This window comes from Nansenia antarctica, assembly GCF_963989245.1.
Source record: "Nansenia antarctica genome assembly, chromosome: 2".
Lineage (NCBI taxonomy): Eukaryota > Metazoa > Chordata > Actinopteri > Argentiniformes > Microstomatidae > Nansenia > Nansenia antarctica.
The window spans coordinates 39,003,482-39,029,989 of NC_137675.1; the positions used below are offsets into that span (position 1 = coordinate 39,003,482).

General features: G+C 48.3%; 2 protein-coding genes across 3 annotated transcripts in view; one reads left to right on the forward strand and one right to left on the reverse strand.

The window, feature by feature from the left end:
* rbfox1 (RNA binding fox-1 homolog 1) overlaps window positions 1-26,508 on the forward strand; it is a gene marked incomplete at both ends in the record, with an annotated part of 526,479 nt that overhangs the window by 124,642 nt on the left and 375,329 nt on the right. The window lies entirely within an intron of this gene.
* LOC308151729 (uncharacterized protein) lies at window positions 4,201-25,882 on the reverse strand (the record flags this gene model as incomplete). The annotated part of the gene is made up of 2 exons (XM_080524642.1): window positions 4,201-4,218; window positions 25,088-25,882. The coding sequence occupies 2 exons, from the start codon at window positions 25,880-25,882 to the stop codon at window positions 4,201-4,203; spliced, it is 813 nt and encodes a 270-aa protein (XP_080380768.1).

The following is a 26,508-nucleotide window of genomic DNA, read 5'->3' on the forward strand; positions in this document are numbered from 1 at the left end:
GGTCTAAACTGTATTTTAATAACATCACAACATGCTGAGAGAACATCCACATGCTAAAAACACATAACTACACATAACTAGAACACACAGTTCTTGCTTTTGAACACGAGCTAAAACAGTATGTTGACAAGTCAAGTCTCCCTTACCGGTAGCCTCCGGCAAACGAGAACAGTGAATCCAATCCACAAATTATAAGTATTTAGTGATCGTTAAACTGTTGTTTATTATATTGAGTGGGTACTTTAAAACTTCAAGTTGGTGTTATGAAAAAAAAGAAGATATTGTTGACTCAATTAGTTTCACTTTCACGTTTTGAGCCCTTCCAGTGAGTGTGTTGTTTGAGCCCTTCCAGTGAGCGTGTTGTTTGAGCCCTTCCAGTGAGTGTGTTGTTTGAGCCCTTCCAGTGAGCGTGTTGTTTGAGCCCTTCCAGTGAGTGTGTTGTTTGAGCCCTTCCAGTGAGTGTGTTGTTTGAGCCCTTCCAGTGAGTGTGTTGTTTGAGCCCTTCCAGTGAGTGTGTTGTTTGAGCCCTTCCAGTGAGTGTGTTGTTTGAGCCCTTCCAGTGAGCGTGTTGTTTGAGCCCTTCCAGTGAGCGTGTTGTTTGAAGTTCACCAGACATATGAAGAGAAGGTTTCTGCTTCAGTGGCACTATGCGTTCAATTTTTAAAAAGTTTTTCTGTAATAAACGTGCTTAGCGCAACTCTTTCACCTTGCGTTCAGCCAATCAACCCGTTAGTTTGAAACATTATTACATAAAGATTAATTTACAGATTAATGATTGTTGTTTACGTCACTGTCACTACTGTAAAAACATTTGATTTGATTTGACTTGTCACTCATTTGATCTTGATTTCTGGTGCTCAATTCATTTTCATTCAACTAGCTGCCTAAGTTAGTGTCTAGTTTCTAGTGTGATTTGAAAATGTCCAAAACACAGTTGAGCTTCTCCAGGCATTTGGGAGAGGGAAGAAAATACGCGAAGAGAGCAACACAGCAAGTTAGAGAACATTACGTTATTAGATTTAGGGTTAGGGTTAGGGTTAGGGTTAGATTTGGGGTGAATCCCAATTCACCACTCCGGCTCCCTTTTCACCCCTACGGCTCCATTTTGCGCGTTCAAGTGTAGCCGTAGTGGCGTCCCAATTCATTACTCATTAAGGGTTAGGGGGAGGGTTAGGGTTTTCCATGGCTGCATTTGGAGAAAATCTTGACCCTCGTTCGATTCGGAGCCATGAGACTCCCTTCCGGCATGCATTATCTTAGTTTAATGTCATTTCAATGCATTATAGACCTTTTCTTTACAACAAACATAACAAAAAAAGATCGCTATTATGCCGATATTGTTGTTGTGCCTCCTAATCTGACACGCCCCCGTGAGCCTCGTTCTGGCGCCCCCTCCCGGCCGGATTGAGTGGGCCGGATCTCTGGCTCTGTTTGCAGCAGGTGTGGGCTATTACGTTTCAGCCCAGCTGTCCCAATCACCACCTGGACAGCCGCCTACTTAACCCTGCTACAGACGGAGATCCAACACTTGGACATAACTTTCTGTATGGACCCCCTCTGACTACTCTCATCTGGATTTCCCTCCCTGGCTCGACCCCTGGACTCCCCTCTGGACTACTCTCTCATGGATCACTCTCCCTGGCCCGAAAAGGATCTCGGACTTTGCTCACTAGGGTAGTATCGCAGCACATAATACAACACCCCTGACCTCATACACGCACACACACATAGTATAATTACACACCCCATAACTATCGCCTGCATCACACCTTATGTTTGTTTTTTCCACTAGTTAGTGTAGGGCCTATTTCTTTGTTTATATCATCCATAATAAATCATTATATATTCTCCTGGCCTCTGTCTCTGTTTCTCTGGGGTTCCACCACATTTGGCTTTTCCAGTTTCAAGGTGTGCATAACAGTATGTCCAAGCCATTATGAGCCAAGGTGGAACTCCAGAGAACAAGGGTGGTTCCCCGGGTATTGGGGTTCTCCCATTAGTCGTAGATTTACGCAGAGAGGTAAATAGCCATGCTACGCAACTTACCAGTCTGCAGGCCGAGCTCCAGAAGGCCTTCCCCACGGTCCAAGGCCAGATAGCCGTACTGGAGAATACCACCCGTGCCACCGTCGGGGCTGTAAATAGTCTCGAGACGAAGATGGACGCCCTGTCCGGGTCTCTCGCCTCCATCCAGCGTTCTCTGGACCTCATCGCCGCTGGCAGCAGACCACCCCCTGACACGAGTTCCATATCTGGGCAGATGACTAATCCCCCGGTCGATCCTGTGAACCCCGTTTCGCTCTATCCTCCTGTCGCTCACTGGGAACCCAGGTTAGTCAGCCCCGCTCCATTTCATGGTGACTTTGATTGTTGTCGGGGTTTTCTGACCCAGTGCGAATTAGTATTTACGCACCAGCCTTCCAAGTACTCCTCCGACGGGGCCAAGGTAGCGTTTATCATGTCTCTACTCGCTGACAAAGCGCTCAAATGGGCCATAGCCGCTGTCGGGAGCAGTTCAAGATACTCCACGGATTACCCCCTGTTTAAAGCGGAGTTCCGGTTCGTGTTCGACCACCCCCAGGACGGGCAGGATGTAACCGGCCGCTTGTTAGCCATCTCCCAGGGTTCCCGCTCTGTAGCCGAGTACATGGTCGAGTTCCGTACTCTAGCCACGGAGACAGGCTGGAATGACGGAGCCCTCCTCAGCCTTTTCCACAAGGGGTTACATGATTCCATCAAGGACCTGTTGGTGCGCGACGATCCCGGCACCCTTAATGAGCTGATTACCCTGGCCCTTAGGATGGATGCACGCCTCCAGGTACGACGCACCGACCGCGTCCAGCGAGCTGTCACGCGCCCCACTACCTATCGCGCCGGAACGACCCCGCCCCCTTCTCTGCCCATGCTGCCTCCTCTCGTGGCTACTTCCGGGGCTGGGGAGCCCATGGAGATCGGCCGCTCTCGGCTCTCGCGAGAGGAGCGAGAACGGAGGCTTCTCAACAAGCAGTGCCTGTACTGCGGCAAGGAGGGGCACATCATCCGGGCGTGTCCTGTCCGGCCAAAAGACCCAGCTCACCAGTAGGGGGCATACTGGTGAGCAACACCTCTCTCTCTCAGCCCCAGGTCACCCCCAGTCGCCTATTCCCTGCCACTCTCACCTGGGGGAAGGACACCCTGTCTGTCAGCGCCCTCATCGACTCCGGGGCTGATGGTTGTCTAATCGATGAAAACTTAGTCCACCAGGCGGGCATCCCCCTAGTCCTTCTAGACCGCCCCATCATGCCTAGGGCCATTGATGGCCGTTCCCTAGGAACTATCACCCACACCACTGGGCCTATATCTCTTACGATCTCCGGGAATCATACCGAGGAGATCCGGTTCTTTGTCCTTCAGACCCCCACGTCTCCCCTGGTGCTGGGTAGACCCTGGCTCGAGAGACATGAACCTCACATCTCCTGGGCTTCGGGCCAGATCCTAGGCTGGAGAGGTACCTGTTACGCCTCCTGCCTTCGCTCCGCCCTGTCTCCCTCTAGCGACCCCAAGTCTAAGATCACTCCGCCTGACCTCACCGGGGTTCCTCACATCTACCACGACCTAGCCCAGGTGTTCAGCAAGGACGAGGCACTCTCCCTTCCACCCCATCGCCCGTATGACTGTCCTATAGACCTCCTGCCTGGTGCCACCCTTCCTAAAGGTAGACTTTACAGCCTCTCACTCCCTGAAAAGGAGGCGATGCGTAACTACATTACGGAGTCCATCAACTCTGGTATCATCCAGCCCTCCTCCTCTCCCCTCGCGGCTGGATTCTTCTTCGTATCCAAGAAGGACGGTGGGCTCAGACCTTGCATTGATTTTCGGGCTCTGAATGACATTTCTGTAAAGAACCGTTATCCCCTTCCCCTCATTAGCTCCACCTTCGAACCCCTCACCCATGCCAAGGTATTCACCAAGCTGGACCTACGTAACGCCTACCATCTAGTCCGCATCAGGGAGGGGGACGAGTGGAAGACCGGGTTTAACACCCACCTCGGCCATTTTGAATACCGCGTCATGCCTTTTGGTCTATCTAATGCCCCTGCTATTTTCCAGGCCCTGGTCAACGATGTCCTTCGGGACATGTTAAACATTTTTGTTGTTGTGTACCTTGACGACATTCTTATTTTTTCTCGGTCCGTGGAGGAGCACCACCAGCACGTCCGGCTAGTCCTGCAGAGACTCCTGGAGAACCGCTTATTCGTGAAGGGGGAGAAGTGCGTTTTCCACACCAGCTCGGTCACCTACCTGGGTAATGTGGTGGAGGACGGACAGATGCGGGCGGACCCTGCCAAGGTTCCAAATTACTTTTTTTGTTATTTGACAACTTCTCATTACAGAGCAAACATGCAGGCAATCCTTCCGCATTGGCAATGAAAGCAAATTATTCGGTCCAAGAACTGTTGAATCCTCTGTTCTCCTCAGCGATCTTTTTCTTTTTCCCTTTGGGATCCATGGCCCATCACACACCCGCCGGTTTGTTCGCAACAGCCACCTGCCTGGCACCGTGACTACGTTGGCCTGTACACAATAACAATAGCACCACAGCTATGACGCAAATCTTCGTTGACAGAAATGTTGAAATGTAATATTTATTCTGCACATTTTTACAGCATTGGAAAACGTTAAGAATGTTTGTGTCATGTTTGTCCTCCTACAGAAACCATATTAAAAAATAAAAATATATAATAATAATCATACATTTTTTGAAAAAGCTCCAAGGAGCCACTAGGGCGGCGCTAAAGAGCCGCAGGTTGCCGACCCCCGTCTTAGCCCATGTCAAGCTTCAAGTAGAGAAACTGGTTCCATTGTGTGACAACAGGAAATCATCTTCTACAGCCTGCTGCAGACATTCAACCCAAGATGATGTTTGATTCTTAAATGTAGCTTATTACATATAATAATTTTCTCTCACACCAATCACAGTGCAGTGCGAACACAAACCGAGACGAGGTTAATTGCAACATTGTAACATATTGTAACTTACTACACCCTAAATCGGAATGAAATGTCGGTCTGAAAGCGGCCTGAATCTAACCCTAACCCTAATCCTAAATCAAACACATAGGCCCAATCCCGATTCTCTTTTCTACCACTTCGGCTCGTTTTGGAGTCACTCGCTTTGGAGCCAAGGCCTCCGAACAGAGCCACAAGCCGTAGTGGTTCCCCGGGGGAAATGGGACAACCCTTCACGACTATTACGTCATCCGTAGTGTAATAAATGGGTTAATTCATAGTCAGGACAGCGCATGCGCCTTAGAGAGAGTTTATGATATACCAGTAGGTGACTGACAGGTGTCGAGAGAACCGAAGTAAACTGGTTATACCTTTGTTGAACCCAGACTAAAGTGTCTTATTATTGTATGTCCAAGTGACATTACACGTAGTATCATAGAAAAACATTGACGCTCGCGATTCATTCACAACTTGAATGAACTTGAACGCTATCAATCGATCAAACAAGTCATCAAATAAAAAAAAACAATGCTTCATTATCAGACCATGACAGAATAAGCTCTAACCTGTATGAAACCTGTGCTCCAGTGGTGTAGTCTAGGTGATACGCAGGACTACGCCGTATACCCACTAGGAAAGGCCAAGGATTTCCGTATACCCACTTAAAAATGTGTGAGGATACGTAACAGCGTTTTGTGACAGAACTTTCACTTTCATTCATAAAATTCACCCCGTCTGTGTTACAAAAGCGCTTGACTTTTGGACCATTGGGACTGACTATAGCGTCATATACCATCAACGGGCGGAAACATGAAATATGTCAAAATGCAGCACTATCATGCGCAGATCAGCCTTATAACATGTCATTTATATATATACAGTATATATAACAGCACAGATATATTTTTATGGCGTTACGAAATCCGCTGTCCACTGCATTAGTTAACTACATGTCCTTGATGAGTCTCCCGCTCACTGCCCTCAATCAAAAATGGCACATATATAGTACTAATACATATAATAGTACATAATAACAACTGCTCGGATTAGATTGCCGGTTGTTTTGGTATAATAACAACTATAGCGTTATATACCACCAAGGGGGGGAAATTCGCGCCTATCATGCTGTCAAACACCACAGGTAATAATTTATTTCAAAATAAACATGATTGTACATCTCTGAAATGGAAATCGCGCTGTGCTTGACACTTCCATGGGACTGACGTCGGGGCAGCGGAACACGGTGACTGTCAGCCTGTGACAAACGCGCAGATATGAGTGCTCCAGTCTGTCCTGCTGGCTCCGGTGTCCTGGCCGCTGTCCTGAGCGCGCTGGACTGTGGAACTTTCTATGTTAAGCATAGGCACAGCACCTCGACATAAAAGCTATTTCTTTTGTTATGCTTGTTATAAAGAAAAGGTCTATAATGCATTGAAATAACATTAAATTATATAACCCATCAACAATATTACATAATAACAACTGCTCGGATAGGATTGCCGGTTGTTTTGGTTTAATACGTGCCATAGCTGTAAATAAAACATGATAATAGGTCATGCGCGTCTATCATGCACACATCAGCCTAATGTTAGATAGATAACTTCACATTAAATATGTCTATCATCATCCGCTGTCAAACGCCACAGGTAATCTTTTATTTCTAAACAGGAATGTACATCTCAATGTGAATCTTATGGGAAGGCTGTGCTTGACGCTTCCATGGGGCGCTCCTGCATATAGGCACAATTGTTATGCACACCTTGAAACTGGAAAAGCCAAATGTGGTGGAACCCCAGAGAAACAGAGACAGAGGCCAGGAGAATATATAATGATTTATTATGGATGATATAAACAAAGAAATAGGCCCTACACTAACTAGTGGGAAAAACAAACATAAGGTGTGATGCAGGCGATAGTTATGGGGTGTGTAATTATACTATGTGTGTGTGCGTGTATGAGGTCAGGGGTGTTGTATTATGTGCTGCGATACTACCCTAGTGAGCAAAGTCCGAGATCCTTTTCGGGCCAGGGAGAGTGATCCATGAGAGAGTAGTCCAGAGGGGAGTCCAGGGGTCGAGCCAGGGAGGGAAATCCAGATGAGAGTAGTCAGAGGGGGTCCATACAGAAAGTTATGTCCAAGCGTTGGATCTCCGTCTGTAGCAGGGTTAAGTAGGCGGCTGTCCAGGTGGTAATTGGGACAGCTGGGCTGAAACGTAATAGCCCACACCTGCTGCAAACAGAGCCAGAGATCCGGCCCACTCAATCCGGCCGGGAGGGGGCGCCAGAACGAGGCTCACGGGGGCGTGTCAGATTAGGAGGCACAACAGTACCCCCTTCCTCAGGGGAGGCACCGGACGACGGACCCAGGGCCCCGGGGTTGGCTCGGTAGAAATCCTCCAATAAGGACGGGTCGGCGAGATAGGACGCAGGCACCCAAGTCCGGTCCTCGGGCCCGTAGCCAACCCAGTCCACTAGGTATTGAAACCCGCGACCCCGGCGGCGGACCTCCAGTAGTTTGTTTACCGTCCATACCGGGTCCCCATCATCCAGGACACGGGGCGGCGGCGGAGCCGGGCTGGGGGAAGACAAAGGGCTGGCGGCCACAGGTTTAAGCTGGGAGACATGGAACACCGGGTGTATTTTGAGGGAGGGAGGAAGGGTCAAACGTACCGCCGTGGGGTTGACGATACGGTCCACGGGATAGGGACCAACGTACCGGGGGTTGAGTTTCCGGGTGGAGGTTTGGGAGGTCTGGAGGGGCAGGTCCCGGGCCAACAGCCAAACCCTCTGACCTGGCTGGTAGTCAGGGGCCGGCACCCTCCGCCGGTTCGCGCTCCGCCGGGCGCGCTCGGTGGCGCGGAGCAACGCCGCCCTGGCGGTCCTCCACACGTTGCGACACCGGCGGAGATGGGCCCTGGTGGTTGGGACCACCACCTCCAGCTCCTGTTGGGGAAACAGAGGGGGTTGGTAACCCAGGGAACATTCGAATGGGGACATACCAGTGGCGGCGCTCTCCATAGTGTTGAGGGAGTACTCCACCCACGGCAGGTATTTCGCCCAGGAGGAGGGATTGTGGGCGGAGACACATCGGAGAGCGGCTTCCAGAGCCTGGTTGGCCCGCTCGGCCTGCCCATTGGACTGAGGGTGGTACCCGGAGGTGAGACTGGTGGTGGCCCCAATGCCTCTGCAGAAGGCCCGCCAGACCTTGGAGACGAACTGGGGGCCCCGGTCAGAAACCACATCCGAGGGGATCCCGTGGAGGCGTACGACGTGGAGAGTTAGGAGGTCCGCCGTCTCGGCCGCTGTGGGCAGTTTCGGGAGGGGAACGAAGTGGACCGCCTTGGAGAACCGGTCCACGATGGTGAGAATGGTGTCGCACCCCTGGGAGACAGGGAGCCCAGTAACAAAGTCCACGGCGATGTGCGACCACGGTCGGCTGGGCACCGGGAGAGGCTGCAGGAGACCCGCAGGAGGCCGATGGGAGGCCTTACTACGGGCGCACACCGTACAGGCGGCCACAAACTCCCTGGTGTCCCCCCTGAGATTGGGCCACCAGAACCTCCTCCCGATGAATGCCGCCGTCCGTCGCTCGCCGGGGTGGCAAGCGAAGCAGCTGGAGTGGCCCCACTCCAACACCCTGGCTCGGACAGCTGTAGGCACAAACAAACGGTTAGGGGGTCCGGTCCTAGGGTCTGGTTCGGCCCGCTGAGCCTGTCTCACCAAAGCCTCGACGGGCCAGGTTACGAACCCCACCACCCGGGACGGGGACAGGATGGTATCTCCCCCCTCAGCGACACCCGAATCCGCCTTGGGGAACTGGCGGGAGAGAGCATCAGCTTTGACGTTCTTGGAGCCGGGACGGTAGGTAAGGGTGAAGTCGAAACGACTAAAAAAAAGAGCCCAGCGGGCTTGTCGAGAGTTGAGCCTCTTGGCGGACCCAAGGTAAGTGAGGTTCCTATGGTCAGACCACACCAGGAACGGTAGTTTGGCTCCCTCCAGCCAGTGTCTCCACTCCCTCAGGGCCTCGTGAACCGCCAGCAGCTCCTTGTTGCCCACGTCGTAATTTTGGGCCGCGGGTTCGTAGCGCCGAGAGAAGTAGGCGCAAGGGTGTATCTTCTGGTCCTCCCCCGACCGTTGAGAGAGGACCCCCCCGATCCCCGTGTCCGAAGCATCTACCTCTACGATGAACTGTCTCTCGGGGTCGGGGTGGATCAGCACTGGCGCGGAGGAGAACAGGTGTTTTAGTGTGCCGAAAGCGGTCTCAGCAGCGGCGGTCCAGCAGAAGGGCCGTGAGGTGGAGGTAAGCGCAGTGAACACGTGAAAACATTCCTGAAAAGCAAAGACCTGAACTACCCGCAACTGGAAGATACCGAGTGGCTGGAAAAACTGCACTTAATGGTGGATATGACAAGTCACCTAAACATGCTGAATAAAAGTCTCCAGGGGCGGGGAAACACTGCACTGCAAATGCTGGAAGCTGTTTTGTCATTCGAGCGCAAGCTGACTGTATTCGCCAGAGATGTACAGCGAGGCACGCTCTCTCATTTCCCCTCCCTGAGAGAGTTCAAAGAAGCCCATCACAATCACACACTCATCTGTGATTATTTACAAGGTGCTATCGTTGATATGCAAACTGCATTTGGGAGCAGATTTAGCGAGTTCCGAAAGGAGAAAATGTCACTATCTTTCCAGTGGCGTAGCGCAAAATCCCGGGGCCCCCCCGCAACGTGGCAGTGGGGGCCCTTTCGCAACGGAGTAAAAAAAAAAAAAAAAAAACGTGCGTTTTTTAGAGGCCGATGCGTTATTGACGTTGCGAAATTTCGCAATATGCACTCTACATTCTAAATGCTTGATTTAGCAAAAGGTACAAACAAGTGAGAGCAATAACTAAAACCAAATGGTAGACTACATCAGTAGAATGTATTATAAGTAGAAAAGTACAAGCTTTATTTCTTTTAACAAAGTGTGGTGTGCACAGCAGCGCGATATCTGTAAACATACAAGCTGAGGTAGACTCTCCGCTAAGGGTTGCCAGATGGGATTGAGAATTTTCAACCTAACCAATCTAAAAACTTCTAAATCCACCAAAAACCAGCCCATCTGGCAACCCTGTCTCCGCTGCATCAGAGTCTACTTGTTGCGTAAAATTGGCCAGGGTTAGTCAAATCCTTTGTTGGACATCTCGTTTCTTAAGTCCTGGTATATTGTGGCATTTCTTTAATGTTTGCCATCTGGTCTAGGAATACCCAGGGAGACGCAGACAGCAGAAGTAGAATAGAATAGTAGAATAGAAAAATAAACAGCTATATATAGCCTAACCATGCTGAATTATGTACCTGTATGATGCACTGACAGCCTGTGACTGTGAACCTGGCCGGACCCTGCCCTTCTGCCTGAGTTTGAGTATGATGCTGCCCAAATAAATGTTATTGTTTAGTGCTGTACGCTTTCGTGGTATTATATTGTGTGAATTATCATCTGTATGTTGTTTTTCTTTCACTCGACTAACCGCCGAGATAATACTTGAGACATGTACTTCCGTAAACATAATTTTTTTATTTTATTTTTTTACAATATCGGACCGACAGTCCCACATATAGCGGCTATAATGTCCGAATAGAGAATCTACCACCACCTAAAGAATGCTTATTGTACTTTGTATTGTATTTTCGCTTGCTCATTTTCCTTGTGTCTCGCTGCCTACGTGTGTCAAAGTCATGTTGCTATTGGATACGGCTAACTATGTATATATATTTTAAATATAGGCCTATATATTAAAATTAAGGTTGACACAATGAAGGGCCACTTATTTTCTTTGTTTTATATTTTTTTAAATTATAAAAAAAATAAAAAATAAAAATAATTGGGTCCAATGTTAGGGGGCCCCCTAGTGGCTGGGGCCCCCCCGCGGTGCGTCGCTTGCGGGCCCGTCCGCTACGCCACTGTATCTTTCCCTGTCACACCCCTGGAGATTGACCCGTCCTTATTGAACACATTCCCAGGAGTAAATCAAGCTGACCTTGAAATGGAAATGGCCGATATAGCTGACAAAGATTTATGGGTGTCCAAGTTCAAAAGTCTGACAGCCGAGCTTGAAGACGTCACTCGCCAGAAAGCCCAGCTTGCCCAAAGCCACAAATGGAGCGAAATTGAAAGCCTCCCAACACCCGAGAAACTTGTGTTTGAAACATGGAATGCTCTTCCTGCCAGTTATAGGAACATGAAGAAATATGCATTTGGAGTATTATCCATATTTGGATCAACATACCTGTGCGAGCAGATATTCTCAAACATGAACTACATCAAATCCAAATACCGCACCCGCCTCACAGATGAGAGCTTGCGTGAAGATTAAAGTTACATCTTACATGCCCGATGTTGAGAAGCTGTCCAGTGATGTCCGAAAACAGAAGTTACATTAAACGGGTAAGAACACAATCCTGTCATAGGCACATATTTAGTAACAAAGTGGCTGTTTTTATAAAGTGATTTCAGATTTTTGTCAGTATATATTTGGAATGACACATAGGGATATTATTGTGTTTTTGTTGCTCAGGTCGGAGGATGGCTGCGTTGTATTGTGCGTGTCAAAAGAGAAGAGGATGCTGCTGCGTTTTACCCTTGACTAGTAGTTCTGTTCAGTTCACTTCACTTCAGTTCTAGCACTGACTTACTTGGCATTGGCAGAAAACTAAAGAGAAGAGGATAATGCACAGAAATCGAACTTTAACTGTATTATTTTAATGTAATATACTTTTTTCAAAAGGCTGCTGTTTTATTGTTTATAATTGCAGGCTGCGTTTTAACTGCAGGCTGCGTTTTATTGCACTGTTTGCCCAGATAAGGGGGAAAAGAGAAGAGGATTGTATTGTATTCGACTTATATGTTGTATTCGTATTGTATTATTGAGGGTTGAAGAGGACTGCATTTTATTCCATGGGGAGGTCTGAAATTACAGGAGGCCTATTATGCACGTTCCATTTTGTTGTTGTTTTTTCGAATCCTCAAAATAAAAATCACATCAAAAATGTGATTTCTTTATTGTAATTCTATAATTTCATCAATGCAACGAAACATAACACATTAATATTGTAATGGAAGTTAAACTTAAAGCACCGTCGTACAGCAGATTGTCACGTGGTGCGTCATTCTCTCCAGGGTGCGCTGCAGCGAAAATAAACATTTAATCATGAATGCTCATTATGTATTTGTCGCCTACCTAGTAATTTTTTTGATAGTAGGTTAATATAGCTAATATAGACACTTACAGCATGTGTTGCCTTCATTATAAGGCTTATATAAGGCTTTAATTTGTTTGCGGCTCCAGACAGATTAGTTTTTTGTTTTTTTGGTCCAATATGGCTCTTTCAACATTTTGGGTTGCCGACCCCTGGGCTAAGACAATAGACACATTTACATGATTACAAAGACCTGATTGCCCTACCATCTAGAGCAGTTTCGGACCTTTGTGTTGCCCCAGACCCAGTGCTCTAGGACCAGACTGAACCAGTTGTGGCCATTGTGTTCCGTTTTCACCTTTTGTCTCCCTGGGAGAAAGTGGGGGCCGCTTCCCCCCTAGCCTTCATCATAATCATCTTCATCAAATGTACAAGTCCACACCCATTGCTCATGATTGGTCTAAACCTCACCTGAGGGCGGACCCCTTACCTGAAGATACCTGTTTGTATAAATACTGAGATGAAATGAATGATCTTTACTTTTACGAGGAACTTTCACTGTTAAGACCTGTCTGACGTGCTTGTAAACTTCCTCCTTCTGCAGAAGAGTATTAAATATATTTTCTTATACATCTTGAAACGAAACAGGCTGCCATTATTGAATAATTTACTCTAACATTGGTCCGAATTTAGCGGGACATTTGTATTTCAGGAAATCCCTCTCCTTTCCCTCTCTCCATCACTTTAGCAACGACACAGTATCGGCAGGGGAAAAGAAGGGGAGTCTAATTTTTATTGACAATGGATTTACATGCTGGAAATACATGCAGCTAAAATTGGACAATAAGAGACACAAGGGAGCTGTGGTCGCATGGTCTAATTACAGGGCAATATGCGCGGGGCAAAAATTATCTATTGCCTCTAAAATCATCACGAACGGAACGGCAGAGGTACGGGTAAACAGGGCTCATGTCGGTGTCATCAAAGGTAAGAGTTGGTTTTCTTTAAAACGTTACGGATGGAAAGGTTGACGAGAGAACTTTTTATGGATTCTTATAGTAAGGGCATTTTACCAGATATTTGACCAATCTGCGAAGTAAATCGTTACCAAGAAATTTCTTCACCAATGTGTTTCTAAAGGTGTGTAATAACATGTCCTAAAAGGTTGAAATTCAACTCCTGTGGGAAACCTCATAAAAAACTGCTCAAAGTTGGGGTACCGATAACCGATTTTCGAAAATTCGAAAATGCTTAAATTGGACTTGAGTAACTTTTGAGGGGTCAAACTAGGCATTTTCCATGAAATGTAAGTACTGGAAGTATTACTAGGCCTGGTACTTAATGGGACTTAGTCTGTGGACACTAGAGTCTAAGCTCCAGGGCAGGGAGGCTGGTAGGTAGAGTGGCTGAGTAAGAGGCTCTGAGACTGGGCCTAGTGTTGTAGGACATGTGTTGTAGTACTGGTCCTGCCAGTACTACTAGTAACTAAAAAAGTTTTTAGGATACCAGGGATGCATTCTTCTGGAAGTCGCGGATGGCTGTCCTTATCAGTGGGGGGGTGCTTAAGTGTGGGGGCCCGGGACCGCCTGGTGCACGTGGTAGGGTGTGGAGGAACCAGGGGGTGTTATGGAGGAAAGGAGTCCGATGATGAGGCACTTAGACCGGGCACTATAGGGTAGGTCATAGGCCCTGGAGGTCAGAGCTCCAGAGGAGGGTTGAATGGTAGACAGCTAGGCCCAGTGAGGTCACTCCTAATCGGACTGGCAGTGTATCACATAGGCTCTGGAGGTCAGAGCTGCAGAGGAGGGTTGCATGGTAGACAGCTAGGCCCATTGAGGTCACTCCTAATCGGACTGGCAGTGTATCACATAGGCTCTGGAGGTCAGAGCTCCAGAGGAGGGTTGAATGGTAGACAGCTAGGCCCAGTGAGGTCACTCCTAATCAGACTGGCAGTGTATCACATAGGCTCTGGAGGTCAGAGCTCCAGAGGAGGGTTGAATGGTAGACAGCTAGGCCCAGTGAGGTCACTCCTAATCGGACTGGCAGTGTATCACATAGGCTCTGGAGGTCAGAGCTCCTGAGGAGGGTTGAATGGTAGACAGCTAGGCCCAGTGAGGTCACTCCTAATCGGACTGGCAGTGTATCACATAGGCTCTGGAGGTCAGAGCTCCAGAAGAGGGGTGACTGGTACACAGCTAGGCCCAGTGAGGGCTCTCCTAATCGGACTGGCAGTGTATCACATAGAGCCTGGATGTCAGAGCTCCAGAAGAGGGGTGACTGGTAGACATCTAGGCCCAGTGAGGTCACTCCTAATCGGACTGGCAGTGTATCACATAGCCTGGAGGTCAGAGCTCCAGAGGAGGGTTGAATGGTAGACAGCTAGGCCCAGTGAGGTCACTCCTAATCGGACTGGCAGTGTATCACATAGGTCCTGGAGGTCAGAGCTCCAGAAGAGGGATGACTGGTAGACATCTAGGCCCAGTGAGGTCACTCCTAATCGGACTGGCAGTGTATCACATAGCCTGGAGGTCAGAGCTCCAGAAGAGGGGTGACTGGTAGACAGCTAGGCCCAGTGAGGGCTCTCTTAATCGGACTGGCAGTGTATCACATAGAGCCTGGAGGTCAGCGCTCCAGAAGAGGGGTGACTGGTAGACAGCTAGGCCCAGTGAGGGCTCTCTTAATCGGACTGGCAGTGTATCACATAGAGCCTGGAGGTCAGCGCTCCAGAAGAGGGGTGACTGGTAGACAGCTAGGCCCAGTGAGGGCTCTCCTAATCGGACTGGCAGTGTATCACATAGAGCCTGGAGGTCAGAGCTCCTGAGGAGGGTTGAATGGTAGACAGCTAGGCCCAGTGAGGTCACTCCTAATCGGACTGGCAGTGTATCACATAGGCTCTGGAGGTCAGAGCTCCAGAAGAGGGGTGACTGGTACACAGCTAGGCCCAGTGATGGCTCTCCTAATCGGACTGGCAGTGTATCACATAGGTCCTGGAGGTCAGAGCTCCAGAAGAGGGGTGACTGGTAGACAGCTAGGCCCAGTGAGGTCACTCCTAATCGGACTGGCAGTATATCACATAGAGCCTGGATGTCAGAGCTCCAGAAGAGGGGTGACTGGTAGACATCTAGGCCCAGTGAGGTCACTCCTAATCGGACTGGCAGTGTATCACATAGCCTGGAGGTCAGAGCTCCAGAAGAGGGGTGACTGGTAGACAGCAAGGCCCAGTGAGGGCTCTCCTAATCGGACTGGCAGTGTATCACATAGTACCTGGAGGTCAGAGCTCCAGGAGAGGGGTGACTGGTAGACAGCTAGGCCCAGTGAGGTTACTCCTAATCGGACTGATAGTGTATGACATAGGCCCTGGAGGTCAGAGCACCAGAAGAGGGGTGACTGGTAGACAGCTAGGCCCAGTGAGGGCTCTCCTACTCGGCCTGGTAGTGCAGGACCTGAGGCCCTGGAGCTCATGTGACCTCCAGCATAGGGCCACAGGCCTAGTCACAGCACCCGTGGAAGGTGTGTTGTCTCTGGGCTGTGTGTCTAGCTGAACACCTCTGGTAGTCCTTGGTACATCTCATGTTGGTACATCTCTTCCACAATGGGAGGTGAGAGTGAAGCTATTCAGCTTCACTTTCATCTCCCTTTTTTTAGGCCTCCATAACAGGTAAGTTACTGCCCAGCAGAGTGTCTCTCTAAAAAAAAGGGCATGGCAGTTTCTCTACCAGGAAGTGGTCTTGGTGACAAATAAATGCTTGCAATCAACTCAGAATCATGAAAAATGCCTAGGTTGACCCCTCAAAAGTTACTCAAGTCCAATTTAAGCATTTTCGAATTTTAAAAAATCGGTTATCGGTACCCCAACTTTGAGCAGTTTTTTATGAGGTTTCCCACAGAAGTTGAATTTCAACCTTTTAGTACATGCTATTACACACCTTTAGAAACACATTGGTGAAGAAATTTTTTGGTAACGATTTACTTCGCAGATTTTCATATGTTTCCCTTACTATTAATAGGACTGGTTGTTAAAATCCCTAAATATTCAGCACAACAATTGAGTGGAGTTGGAGATGTCCTCTTGGGTGGAGTGGAATTTGGCAATGATCACCTGGTGCCACCAGTACGACACATCTTCAGTTGTGGTCCCCGACCTCATTGGGTGTTTCGGCCAGTTATCACAAGACACCCTCTGCCGAGGTTGGCCCACCACAGGCTGATCAGGCGTGTGTGTCGCACGGTGGCACCACGTGGTCATTTGGGAGCCCATGTTGGGTCCCTACGTTTCAGCCACAGCCAGTGACTGCTCCGTTCTGCTGCAGTGGACAGTTCTCTGATTGCCTTCCGTTGGGCCTGTCCTCTGATCCCTACTGCCCTCAGGAGCCTTGTGGTGGAGCTGGCTACAAAGCCTCTGCAGCCCACCTCCACTGGCCACACCTTCACGTTCCAGCCCCGCCCCTCTGCTTCGACTGCTAAGTTGCCTCTTCCGTTCGAATGCCTCATCGATGGCCTCCTCCCATGGGACCGTCAGTTCTACGATGAAGACACGCCGGCAGGACTTGGACCAGAGGACTAGGTCTGGGCGAAGGTTGGTCGCTGCAATTTCGGGTGGGAAGGTGAGCCTCTGACTGAGGTCTACCCGCATTTCCCAATCCCAGGCTGCGTTCAGTGGGCCTGAGTCTGGAGGTGATGGCTTGGTCCGCTGTTTCTCCCCTTCCCGGATGAAGGTTGTTTTCCGTGGAAATGTAGTCTGGGCATTTAGAGGCATGGCGTTGGTGGTTACCCTCTTGTGCTCAAGTTCGGCAGCCAAGCACTTTAGCACTTGGTTGTGGCGCCAGGTGTATCTTCCTTGAGTTAGACTGGTCTTGCAACCCACCAAGATGTGTTTGAGGGTTGCTGGGGCTGCACACTGGAGACAGGCTGGGTCCTCTCCATACCAGAGATGTAGGTTGGTAGGAGAGGGCAGGACATCATATGTGGCTCTGATGATGAAACTTAGCCTATTAGACTCCATGCTCCACAGCTCGTTCCACGTGATTTTCCTCCTCTCCACGCTCTCCCACTTCATCCAGCGGCCTTGCTGGGCTTGGGAGACTGCCTTGGCGCACCTGGCTGCTTCCTCCTGGTGGCGCACCTCCTCACCCACCATCTTCCGCCGTTCGGTTGGAGTAGCCTTTTGCCATGTGGGTGTTGTTGTTTCCAAGCCAAGGCCCCCTCTGCCATGTTGGACATGCCCCACTATATCCCGGTGTCTGAGGGCGGTCTTTGCCACCGCAACTGCTGCAGATGGCTTCCATTTCCTCCCCGTTGCTAGGATTGGAGCAGCACCTCTGACGAATGGATCCCGGGATTCTGTGAGAATCATTTCCAGCCTTGATTTGGCACATTTGTACTCCTCCACCAGGCTTGAGATTGGTAGGGAGAGGGCTCCGTTGCCATACAGGCCTATGCTGCTAAGGCCTCTCGGCAGTCCAAGCCACTTCCTCACTTGTGCATTCACCAGTCTCTCCAGCCGGTTGGCATGGGATAGTGTGACTTCGTAGATGGAAATTGGCCACATGAGACGGGGCAGCAGTCCAAACTGAAAGCACCACAGTTTCAGCTTCCCAGGGAGAGCAGTGTTGTTGATCTGCTTGAGGCCACTGATTGTATCCTGCTTGAGTTGTTCCACCTGCTTCGAGTCTTTGAGTTCTGCGCTATACCAGCGGCCAAGGCTTTTGATGGGCTTCTCCAGAACTGTTGGTATTGGCTCGTTGTTGACGTGGAACCTCTCATTGGCGAGCTTGCCTTTGACAATGGAGATACTGCGGGACTTACTGGGTTTAATCTCCATTCGTGCCCATTTGATGTTTCCCTGGAGTTTATCCAGCAGGCGTTTGGTGCATGCGTTTGTTGTTGTTATTGTCGTCATGTCATCCATGTACGCCCTGATTGGTGGAAGACGCAGCCCGCTCTTCAACCGTTCCCCTCCAACAACCCATCGGGATGCTCGAATAATGAGCTCCATTGCCATGGTAAACGCCAGTGGAGAGATGGTGCAGCCCGCCATTATGCCTATCTCGAGGTGCTGCCAAGCAGTTGTACTGGCTTGTGCTGTAACATAGAACTGGAGGTCCTGGAAGTAGGCTTTGACCAGCCTTGTGATGCCCTCTGGGACTTGGAAGAAGTTGAACGTTGTCCACAAAATCTCATGAGGCACTGACCCGAAGGCATTGGCAAGATCTAAGAAAACCACATGCAGGTCTTTCTTCTCCTTCTTGGCCGTTTGTATCTGGTGCCAGATGACATTTGTGTGTTCCAGGCATCCTGAGAATCCACTTATCCCTGCCTTCTGCACTGAGGTGTCGACAAAGTTGTTCTTCTGCAAGAATACTGAGAGCCTCTGGGCCACAACACTGAAGAAAATCTTTCCTTCCACGTTCAGTAGACTGATCTGGCGGAACTGATCGATGGTTGAGGAATTCTTCTCTTTGGGAATCAGGATCCCTCCTGCCCTTCGCCATGCCTTTGGTATGATTCCCTTTTCCCATGCCACTTTCATTAGCTTCCAGAGGTACTTCAAGACGCCTGGACTGTTCTTATATAGCCTGTATGGAACGCCGTTGGGCCCAGGGGCTGAGGCTGTTCTTGCCCGTTTTACTGTGCTCTCAACTTCGCTCCATGTAGGGGGCCTTGTTTCCATCTGGTGCTCAGGTGGTTGGATTGGTGGCATGTCATCCGGAATGCTGGCTGGCACATGCCTCTGGTTGTCAGAGTAGGTCTTCCTCAGGTGCTCCTCTAGTTCCCTTATGGGTACTTTGAGGGTCCCCGTTTTCTCCTTGACAAAGAGGTCTTTGACGAACTTGTAGGGATCTCTGTAGAAGGCAGTCCTCGTTCGCTCTTTCTTCTTGTGTTGCTTTCTCAAGCATTCTGCTCTTCGCAGTGTTGCTGATTTTATTGCTAGTCGGATTGATTTGGTCTTGCTTTTATTGTTAAGTGGTGCAGCTTCTGTCTGGGCTAGCCTATATCATTGCATATCTGGTCGTTGAAACGTGTATGGTGCTGTGTGTGTTGTAGGCCTAACATGAGTGCAAAACTCTGGGCCTCATTTATAGAAAGTACTTAGATCACATTTTGATCTTACCCGTGTCGTACGTAGAAAACCACGTCAACGTAGTGATTTATACAATTTCAACGTGAGTCAATTTGACCGTGGAAACGATCGTAGCTCTACGTCGAGTATTGACCTTGCGTACGCACATTACCTACTGGTTATGCGGAGTTATTACAGGCATGTGAGCCGCACTGTCTACTGTAATTCATGCAAGTGGCTCGTAATAAAATTAACGAAGTTGTTATCAGCCGAGAAAATTAGTTTAATTCAAGATTTAAAAGGAACTGATGTTTATGATTGTATTTCAGTCTTCCTTTATATCCCTCCGGAGCTATCTATCTCCCCTTCAACATGCCTAGTGTGTTCTACAACGGACCTTGCCCGGCCATGCACTAAATTATACAGGATTTTCTCTGGTGTCTGGGAGTTCGCAAAGGGAGTTCGCAGCCATATAAGAATAAGACCACCTGATAAGAATAAGACCATTATATGAATGAATGATGAATGAATGGTCTTTATCTTTATTGTCATTGATATAGTACAGGTACCAAACAACGAAATTTGGGAGGGGGGGCTCCCCTGGTGCTAGGAAAGAAAAAAAAAACTAAAAAAAACAAGAAGGGAAAGGAGCTGGTTTACATAAATAAAGGCTATGTACACTATCCACTATACTATACTGTACAAATAAAACACTGTGCTGTACTCTATGCTATGCTATACCTATTCTAACATTTCCTATTCTCTGCAACCTTATGTACCCTAGGGTTGTCATATTGCACATAGTGTTATTGCACATTCATTTAAAGTGTCGCAGTTTGCAGGCTTGAAATGTACACATTTGTGCCTCAGCACTTACACCTGATTTTCAATCCAGCAGCTGCCATCAATCCGTCCAGACTGTCCAGGGCCCAGAACCTAGGTCTTTGCTGTGTTCAGGGCCTGGATGGCCCTGGGGTAGAAGCTGAGCTTCAGTCTGTTTGTCCTTGCGAACATGGTCCTGTACCGCCTGTTCGAGGGCAGCCGAGCAAAGTGTTCGTACCCAGGGTGGGATGGGTCTCTGGAGATCTTGGAGGCCTTCCTGAGGCAGCGTGTGTTGTACAGCTCTTCCAGAGAGGGGAGGGGGGCGCCGGTGATCTTCTGGGCCGTTCTCACGACTCTCTGTAGCGCATTCCTCTCTGCGGCTGTGCAGCTGGAGAACCAGTTGCAGATGCAGTAGGTGAGGATGCTCTCCACTGCGCAGCGGTAGAAGGCCACCAGCATCTCCTGTCCGATGTGGTCTTTCCTGAGGACTCTCAGGAAGAAGAGCCGCTGTTGTGCCTTCTTGATGATGGCTGCTGTGTTGTTCTTCCAGGACAGGTCATCCTGTATGTGCACCCCCAGGAATCGGAGGGTTGAGACTCTCTCCACGCTCCCTCCGTCGATGAGCAGGGGCTGGACCTCAGATTTTTTCCTCCTGAAGTCCACGATGATTTCCTGGGTCTTTGACTGGTTCAGCAGCAGGTTGTTAACCTTGCACAGCTTGCTCAGCTGCTCTACCTCATCCCTGTACGCCGCCTCGTCCCCCCCCGAGATGCAGCCCACCACGGTGGTGTCGTCTGCAAACTTTACGATGGAGTTGCTGGGATGGACGGGGGTGAAGTCGTAGGTGTAGAGGTTGTAGAGGATGGGGCTTAGCACACAGCCCTGGGGGGACCCAGTGCTGAGTCTGAGGGCTGTGGAGGTGTGGGAGCCCACCCGCACCCACTGGGGGCGGTCGGACAGGTGGGGAACTAGGAAGTGAAGGTGGGGGCGGCGCCCCAGCGCCCTCTATCGGCCAGCCGCCACTGGTGCGTACTATGAGATCTAATCCTGCCGGCGACACTGTCCTGATTGATTACATTGTCCTTGTTGATATGTGACGTGATGTGGTGGAATGATCATCAAGTAGGCAAAGTCATTTCTCTGTTTTTTACATATGCTTTAACTACAGATTGTAAGCTTTCAAATGATGCGTCATACATAGAAATCGGGGAAAAAAATTAAGACGACATGAGTATTTGAAACTTGTTAACCCTGAAAACTAAATCCTGAGAAAACTGCCTTCAAAGATTTCGTACTTTTTCACACCTGCACACAGGCAGGTAATGGGCGGTAACAATAGCTGGTTAACCCCACCCCCAACCACTCCCCCTCTAGATTGACAGCTATTAGCTGTCAATACCTGTCAGTGTTAGTCACTGGGTCAGACAGCTATAGTTATACAGCTATAACATTATTACATAGCAAGGTATTACCTAAGCTAATTACCCAGCTTGTTTTTATTATTTATGGTTGTTGTAACTGTTATTGTTACTGTCTTTTACTGATACAAAAAAGTCTTCAATCAGAATCAGAATTTATTTTACAGTACACAAGAATACAAATATTTCGCTTTGGTTCTTCAACAAGGTACATAGTCACAATAATAAGTAATAAAGTAAAGTAAGTAATGATAAGTAATAAAGTGATAAGTATAAGTGATGGTAGTTGCACTACAGCAGAACAATAGTGCGACAAGCTGAGCAAAGTACAATCAGTGTGCAAACATTAGTGTTAGTCACTGGGTCAGATAGACTTTTCAAAGAGAAGTTTACAGTACATAGCTAGCTATTGCTAACATTATCACCTAGCAATGTTTTTACTGTAGCTAATTAGCCAGCTTATTATTATGGAGGCATTAAGGTAGTTGTAACTACTAACTGTGAGTTGGACTTGTGATCAGAAGGTTGTGAGTTCAAATCCCGCCTGAAACCACACCACTACTAGTGTGCCCTTGAGTAAGGCACTTAGCCCTCAGTTACTCCAGGGGGAATGTCCCTGTAATTCGTAATTGTAAGTCGCTTTGGATTAAAAGCGTCTGCTAAATGGCAAAATTAAATTAAATTAAATTAAATTAAATTGTAACTGTTATTCTTTGAATGATCCAAACAAATCATCAATCAGAATAAGAATAACTAAGAGTAATTTGCTAATGTCTTGTGCTGGAAATAGTGTAGTGCTCAGTAGTCAATGTCCAGCCTTACAGTTCAGTTTCAAGTTTTATTTGCCATGAAACAAGTACAAGTATAGTTGGAACTGAGGGCAACAACTGAGAACATACAAGACTATACACAGGTAAGCATGCAAGGTCTGTGAATTGACTATCAATAGCTAATAAATAATGACACAGTTCAAAATGCTGTATCTATGCCCAACTGTTCTTGTTATTCAACAACATATTGCCAGAGTGTGTGGTGTACTTCAATGAGCACTCGGCTCTGAGTTGTTGAGCTGCTGTGTCTGTTGTGTCTGCTGTGAATTGACTATCAATAGCTAATAAATAATGACACAGTTCAAAATGCTGTATCTATGCCCAACTGTTCTTGTTATTCAACAAAATATTGCCAGAGTGTGTGGTGTACTTCAATGAGCACTCGGCTCTGAGTTGTTGAGCTGCTGTGTCTGGTGGGGTGGGGGGCATCAAAGCTGCAACAGAAGGAAGATAGTACATTAAAATATGGCCTACAGTTACTGGCACTCCATATTCATAAAATACTACCATACCATGTTCATAAAATAGCTAGCCTAATACATGACAATGATAATTACCTAAAGTGCTGGTAACTAAGTATGTTTGTCCAACTCCATAGTTCCTCCAGGTCCAGGTAGTAGATGATGGTCAGTGGGGAAGTGGACGTAAGGGAGAAGGTAATAATAGAAAAAAGAGGAAGAGAAGAAAAATATTAGATGTATTGAAAATCATCAGAGTAGTGTGTTTGGCGTTAGCCAACTAGCAGCTAGCTCATTCATAACAAAGGAAGCAACACATGTTTTTAAACTTTTAACATTTCTGTAATCTATTACACTTGACATGTTACAGTATTCCAGTATTACACACTGAACATGAGTCCTACACACAACTTTTACAACGTAGACATACTAACCGTACTTACAACGTAGACCGACTACCGAGCTACAACAATGCTAGCATGCTAACAAACAAAGGTGGCTCGGCTTGCAGACTGAACAATGTGGTTTCAGTTAGTTGCTAGTGGGTAATAATAAAGAAATGTCTAAATACACGAACACACTGGTTTCAACTAGTAACTAACAACTAACTTAACTAACAAAGTTGCTATGTACATACATAGAAGATCTTACCTTACGAGTCTTAGTGGAGTAAACAAACAAGCACGCTGCTTCCTGGCTCCTCTCGTAGCCACATCGATCGACCAATGAAAAAAAAACTGGAACCAGTTTCTCCCCTCCCACAAGGGAGGATTTCCCGGGAGAAATCAGGCTAAAAATACGCTTATTTTGCTGATTAAGTACACGTATTAAACTATCGTAAAACTGCTCAAAAAAATAACGAGTGGGTAGTTCAAAACTTCAATTTGCGTCTGATGACAAAAAAAGGAAATCAGATTCTTTGCTCAGAACAACTTCAAACGCTGATTTTTCCTGTTTGCGTGTTCTGTGCAATTCGACTACATCGCGTCACATATTATTGTTATTATTATAATTATAATTATTAATATTATTATTATTATGATTATGATTATGATTATGATTATGATTATTATGATTATGATTATGATTATTATTATTATTATCCCCTTGGAACAGAGCCAGTAAGGGGTAGTGGTTGAAATCTTCCCCTATGAAATAGAACAACCCTTCAAGACTGTGATACATCATCGGTAGTATCATAGAAAAGCATGGATGTTCGCTTATTGTTCAGCTCTCCCTCTAGTTAGCTGAATGGTGAATCTTCTGCTTGCTCCGGCAGTACGGGTGAAATGATGAGACTTGACACAATTCGATTTGATTTCCTCCTTCCTCTATTAAACAGATTGTAAAACTAACAAAACACATTGATCTATTAGTACATGTAATAATTAACAGTGAACGAACTAACAGAAAAGATTTAACAAACTACACAATCATTCCGAGCTCAACTTACCAACTCCCATCTCTCTGTACAACTGATCTCCCGTTTCCCCTGTCACCCAGATCACACTCATTAAGCCCGCCCCCATTTCTATCTAAACCAATCACTCTCCTCATGCATACTTTTAACCAATCACAAATTAAACAAATAAAATAACCCCCAAATGAACTACCCTCCCATGGATTAGCCAAACACCTCCCACTTGGTCCATTGGTCCTTTAGACCTAAATGGACCACAACTTCCCTCTCTTCAATACAGTCATTTTTACTGCTCCTCCACGGGAAGCAGCACGACCACCCGCCTGACGTCTCGGTCGAGCGTTGGGAAGAGATCGCGGCCTTCGCTCCTTCTTCGTCCTGAATCACCCACGCCTTCTTGCGCATCTTCAATAGGGTGCCAGCCAACCCCTCGTGGTTCGCCTTATGGGCCTCTCTTGCCAACAGAGTGCTGATCCATGCAGTGTAGGGGACAAGTGGGATTCCCACCTCCTTCGCCTCCTGGATTCTTCCGGAACACACCAGCAGCCCCGACCCTTCGACCTTCTTAACTACCAGTCTGTCCCAAGTCGTTTTAGGAAATTCTGTTCCATCCTGTGCAGCCAGACACAGGTCGCGGAAAGCTGCGTTTAGCTCCTGGACGCCGAGGCTAACTCCGCTTCTTGTCTCCCTCGGGCGAGTAGCCTCCCACTTTGCGTCTTCTGGAGCCCTCCTGCAAACCAACCACTGCCTAACAGCTCGCCGGACCCACCCAACTACCCGAATGAGCCTGCCTATTTCACTGAAGCGTTCTGGCTCAATCAGGTCCATGAGAGCAGCGCCCCAGAGCCTCTCCCTCTCATGCTCGGGGTCCCTGGAACTCCCAACCGGTGTGGATGTCCCCTTTGCATTTGCTTCCTCCTCAGCTTCCCCCGCCTCGTCCTCTGCGGCCTCTCTGATTGGGTCATCCTCTGAACTGTTGTTTTTACTTTTCTTGCCCTTCTTGGTGGTTGCCTGATCTTCTGCCTCATTTTCATTCTGCTCTCCGTCTTGCTCAGAGCTCCTCTTCCTTTTCTTCTCCTTCCGTGTCTCTGTGCCGGTCTCCTCTTCCTGCTGGTCGTCTGTGCTACCGTTCTGCGGACCTTTCACTTTTTTCCCGCTCTTCATCTGCCTGGCCTCTTTGTGTTCCCGCTTGTTAAGTTTCTTCTTGCCAGGGGCCGGCTCCTCTGAGGCGCCGTTCTGATGTGGCTGTTGGCTCCCGTTAGTCTCGGCCTTGCTGTCAGCTGCTGGCTGCTTGGACTCCTCTGCGCTGCTGGATGCTGCTGAACAGATGTCCCAAACCTCGTCATGCTGATTAGATTGGTGGATTTTCAGGCTGTTCCTCATCCAGTTCTGGAACTTTGCCTTCTTTCGTGGAACATTATCATAGGAACTGACTTGGTTGAGCACATCCTTCAACTTGGCACTGATTCCTGGTTTATTGATGGCGTCTTGAATTTTCTGAATCCACTGTTGCTGTTTGACATCGCCTTTATTTGACTTGGCCTCATATCCTTTGCCCCCGTACTTCTGATCCTCGGTGATGCATTTGACATGTTCCTTATAGTCGTTACCCCAGAAGTCTTTCCCGCAGTCTATACATGAGAGAACTTGACACCCACGGCACATATTCACGTGCTTATCGACTTCCTTTTCCTCTGCAAGAGTCATCTCTTTCCCGCCTGGTTGACAATTTCCGCAGCGATACCCTCCGCATTTTGGCTCGCACGCGGCGCCGATGCTATCCAAGCTCCACCACTCGAGGACCTCTTTGCTGCTTGCAGCTGTTCTCCCGGTCCTTTCATGACCTTGCGGCTTCTGGTCTCCATCCTCTTCTTTGGCGCTGGGCGTCTTGCAGGGGATCTCCTCAAATCTTACTGCCTCCGTTCTCAGAGAACGCGCAAAGTGCGTCTGGGAGTTGTGTGCGGATCTTTCCCAACTTTCAAACAGGTCTGGGTGCGTTCCTCCCACGGTCTTCCCCAGAGGCCCGTCCCACAGCACTAAGTCTCCCGTCCTTCTTATCCACCGTGGAGCGAGTCGTCCCTCTCGGTGGCTGATCAAGAGCTCGATTTCCTCAGGTCGGACCAGCTCTTTCTTCTCGACCCCAGGGAAGAACTTACAGAGTCGCTCTGGACTGATGACCTTGTCTGCACGAGCGATTGTGTCGAGCCCGTAGCATACCATCTCGTGGGGACTCCATCTGTTGTTGCTCCACGCCCTGACCTTTAGCAGGTATTTGTTAGTCTTGACCCTGACCTTCATTCCACCGACCCCCTGCACAGTCAGTGTTACTTGCC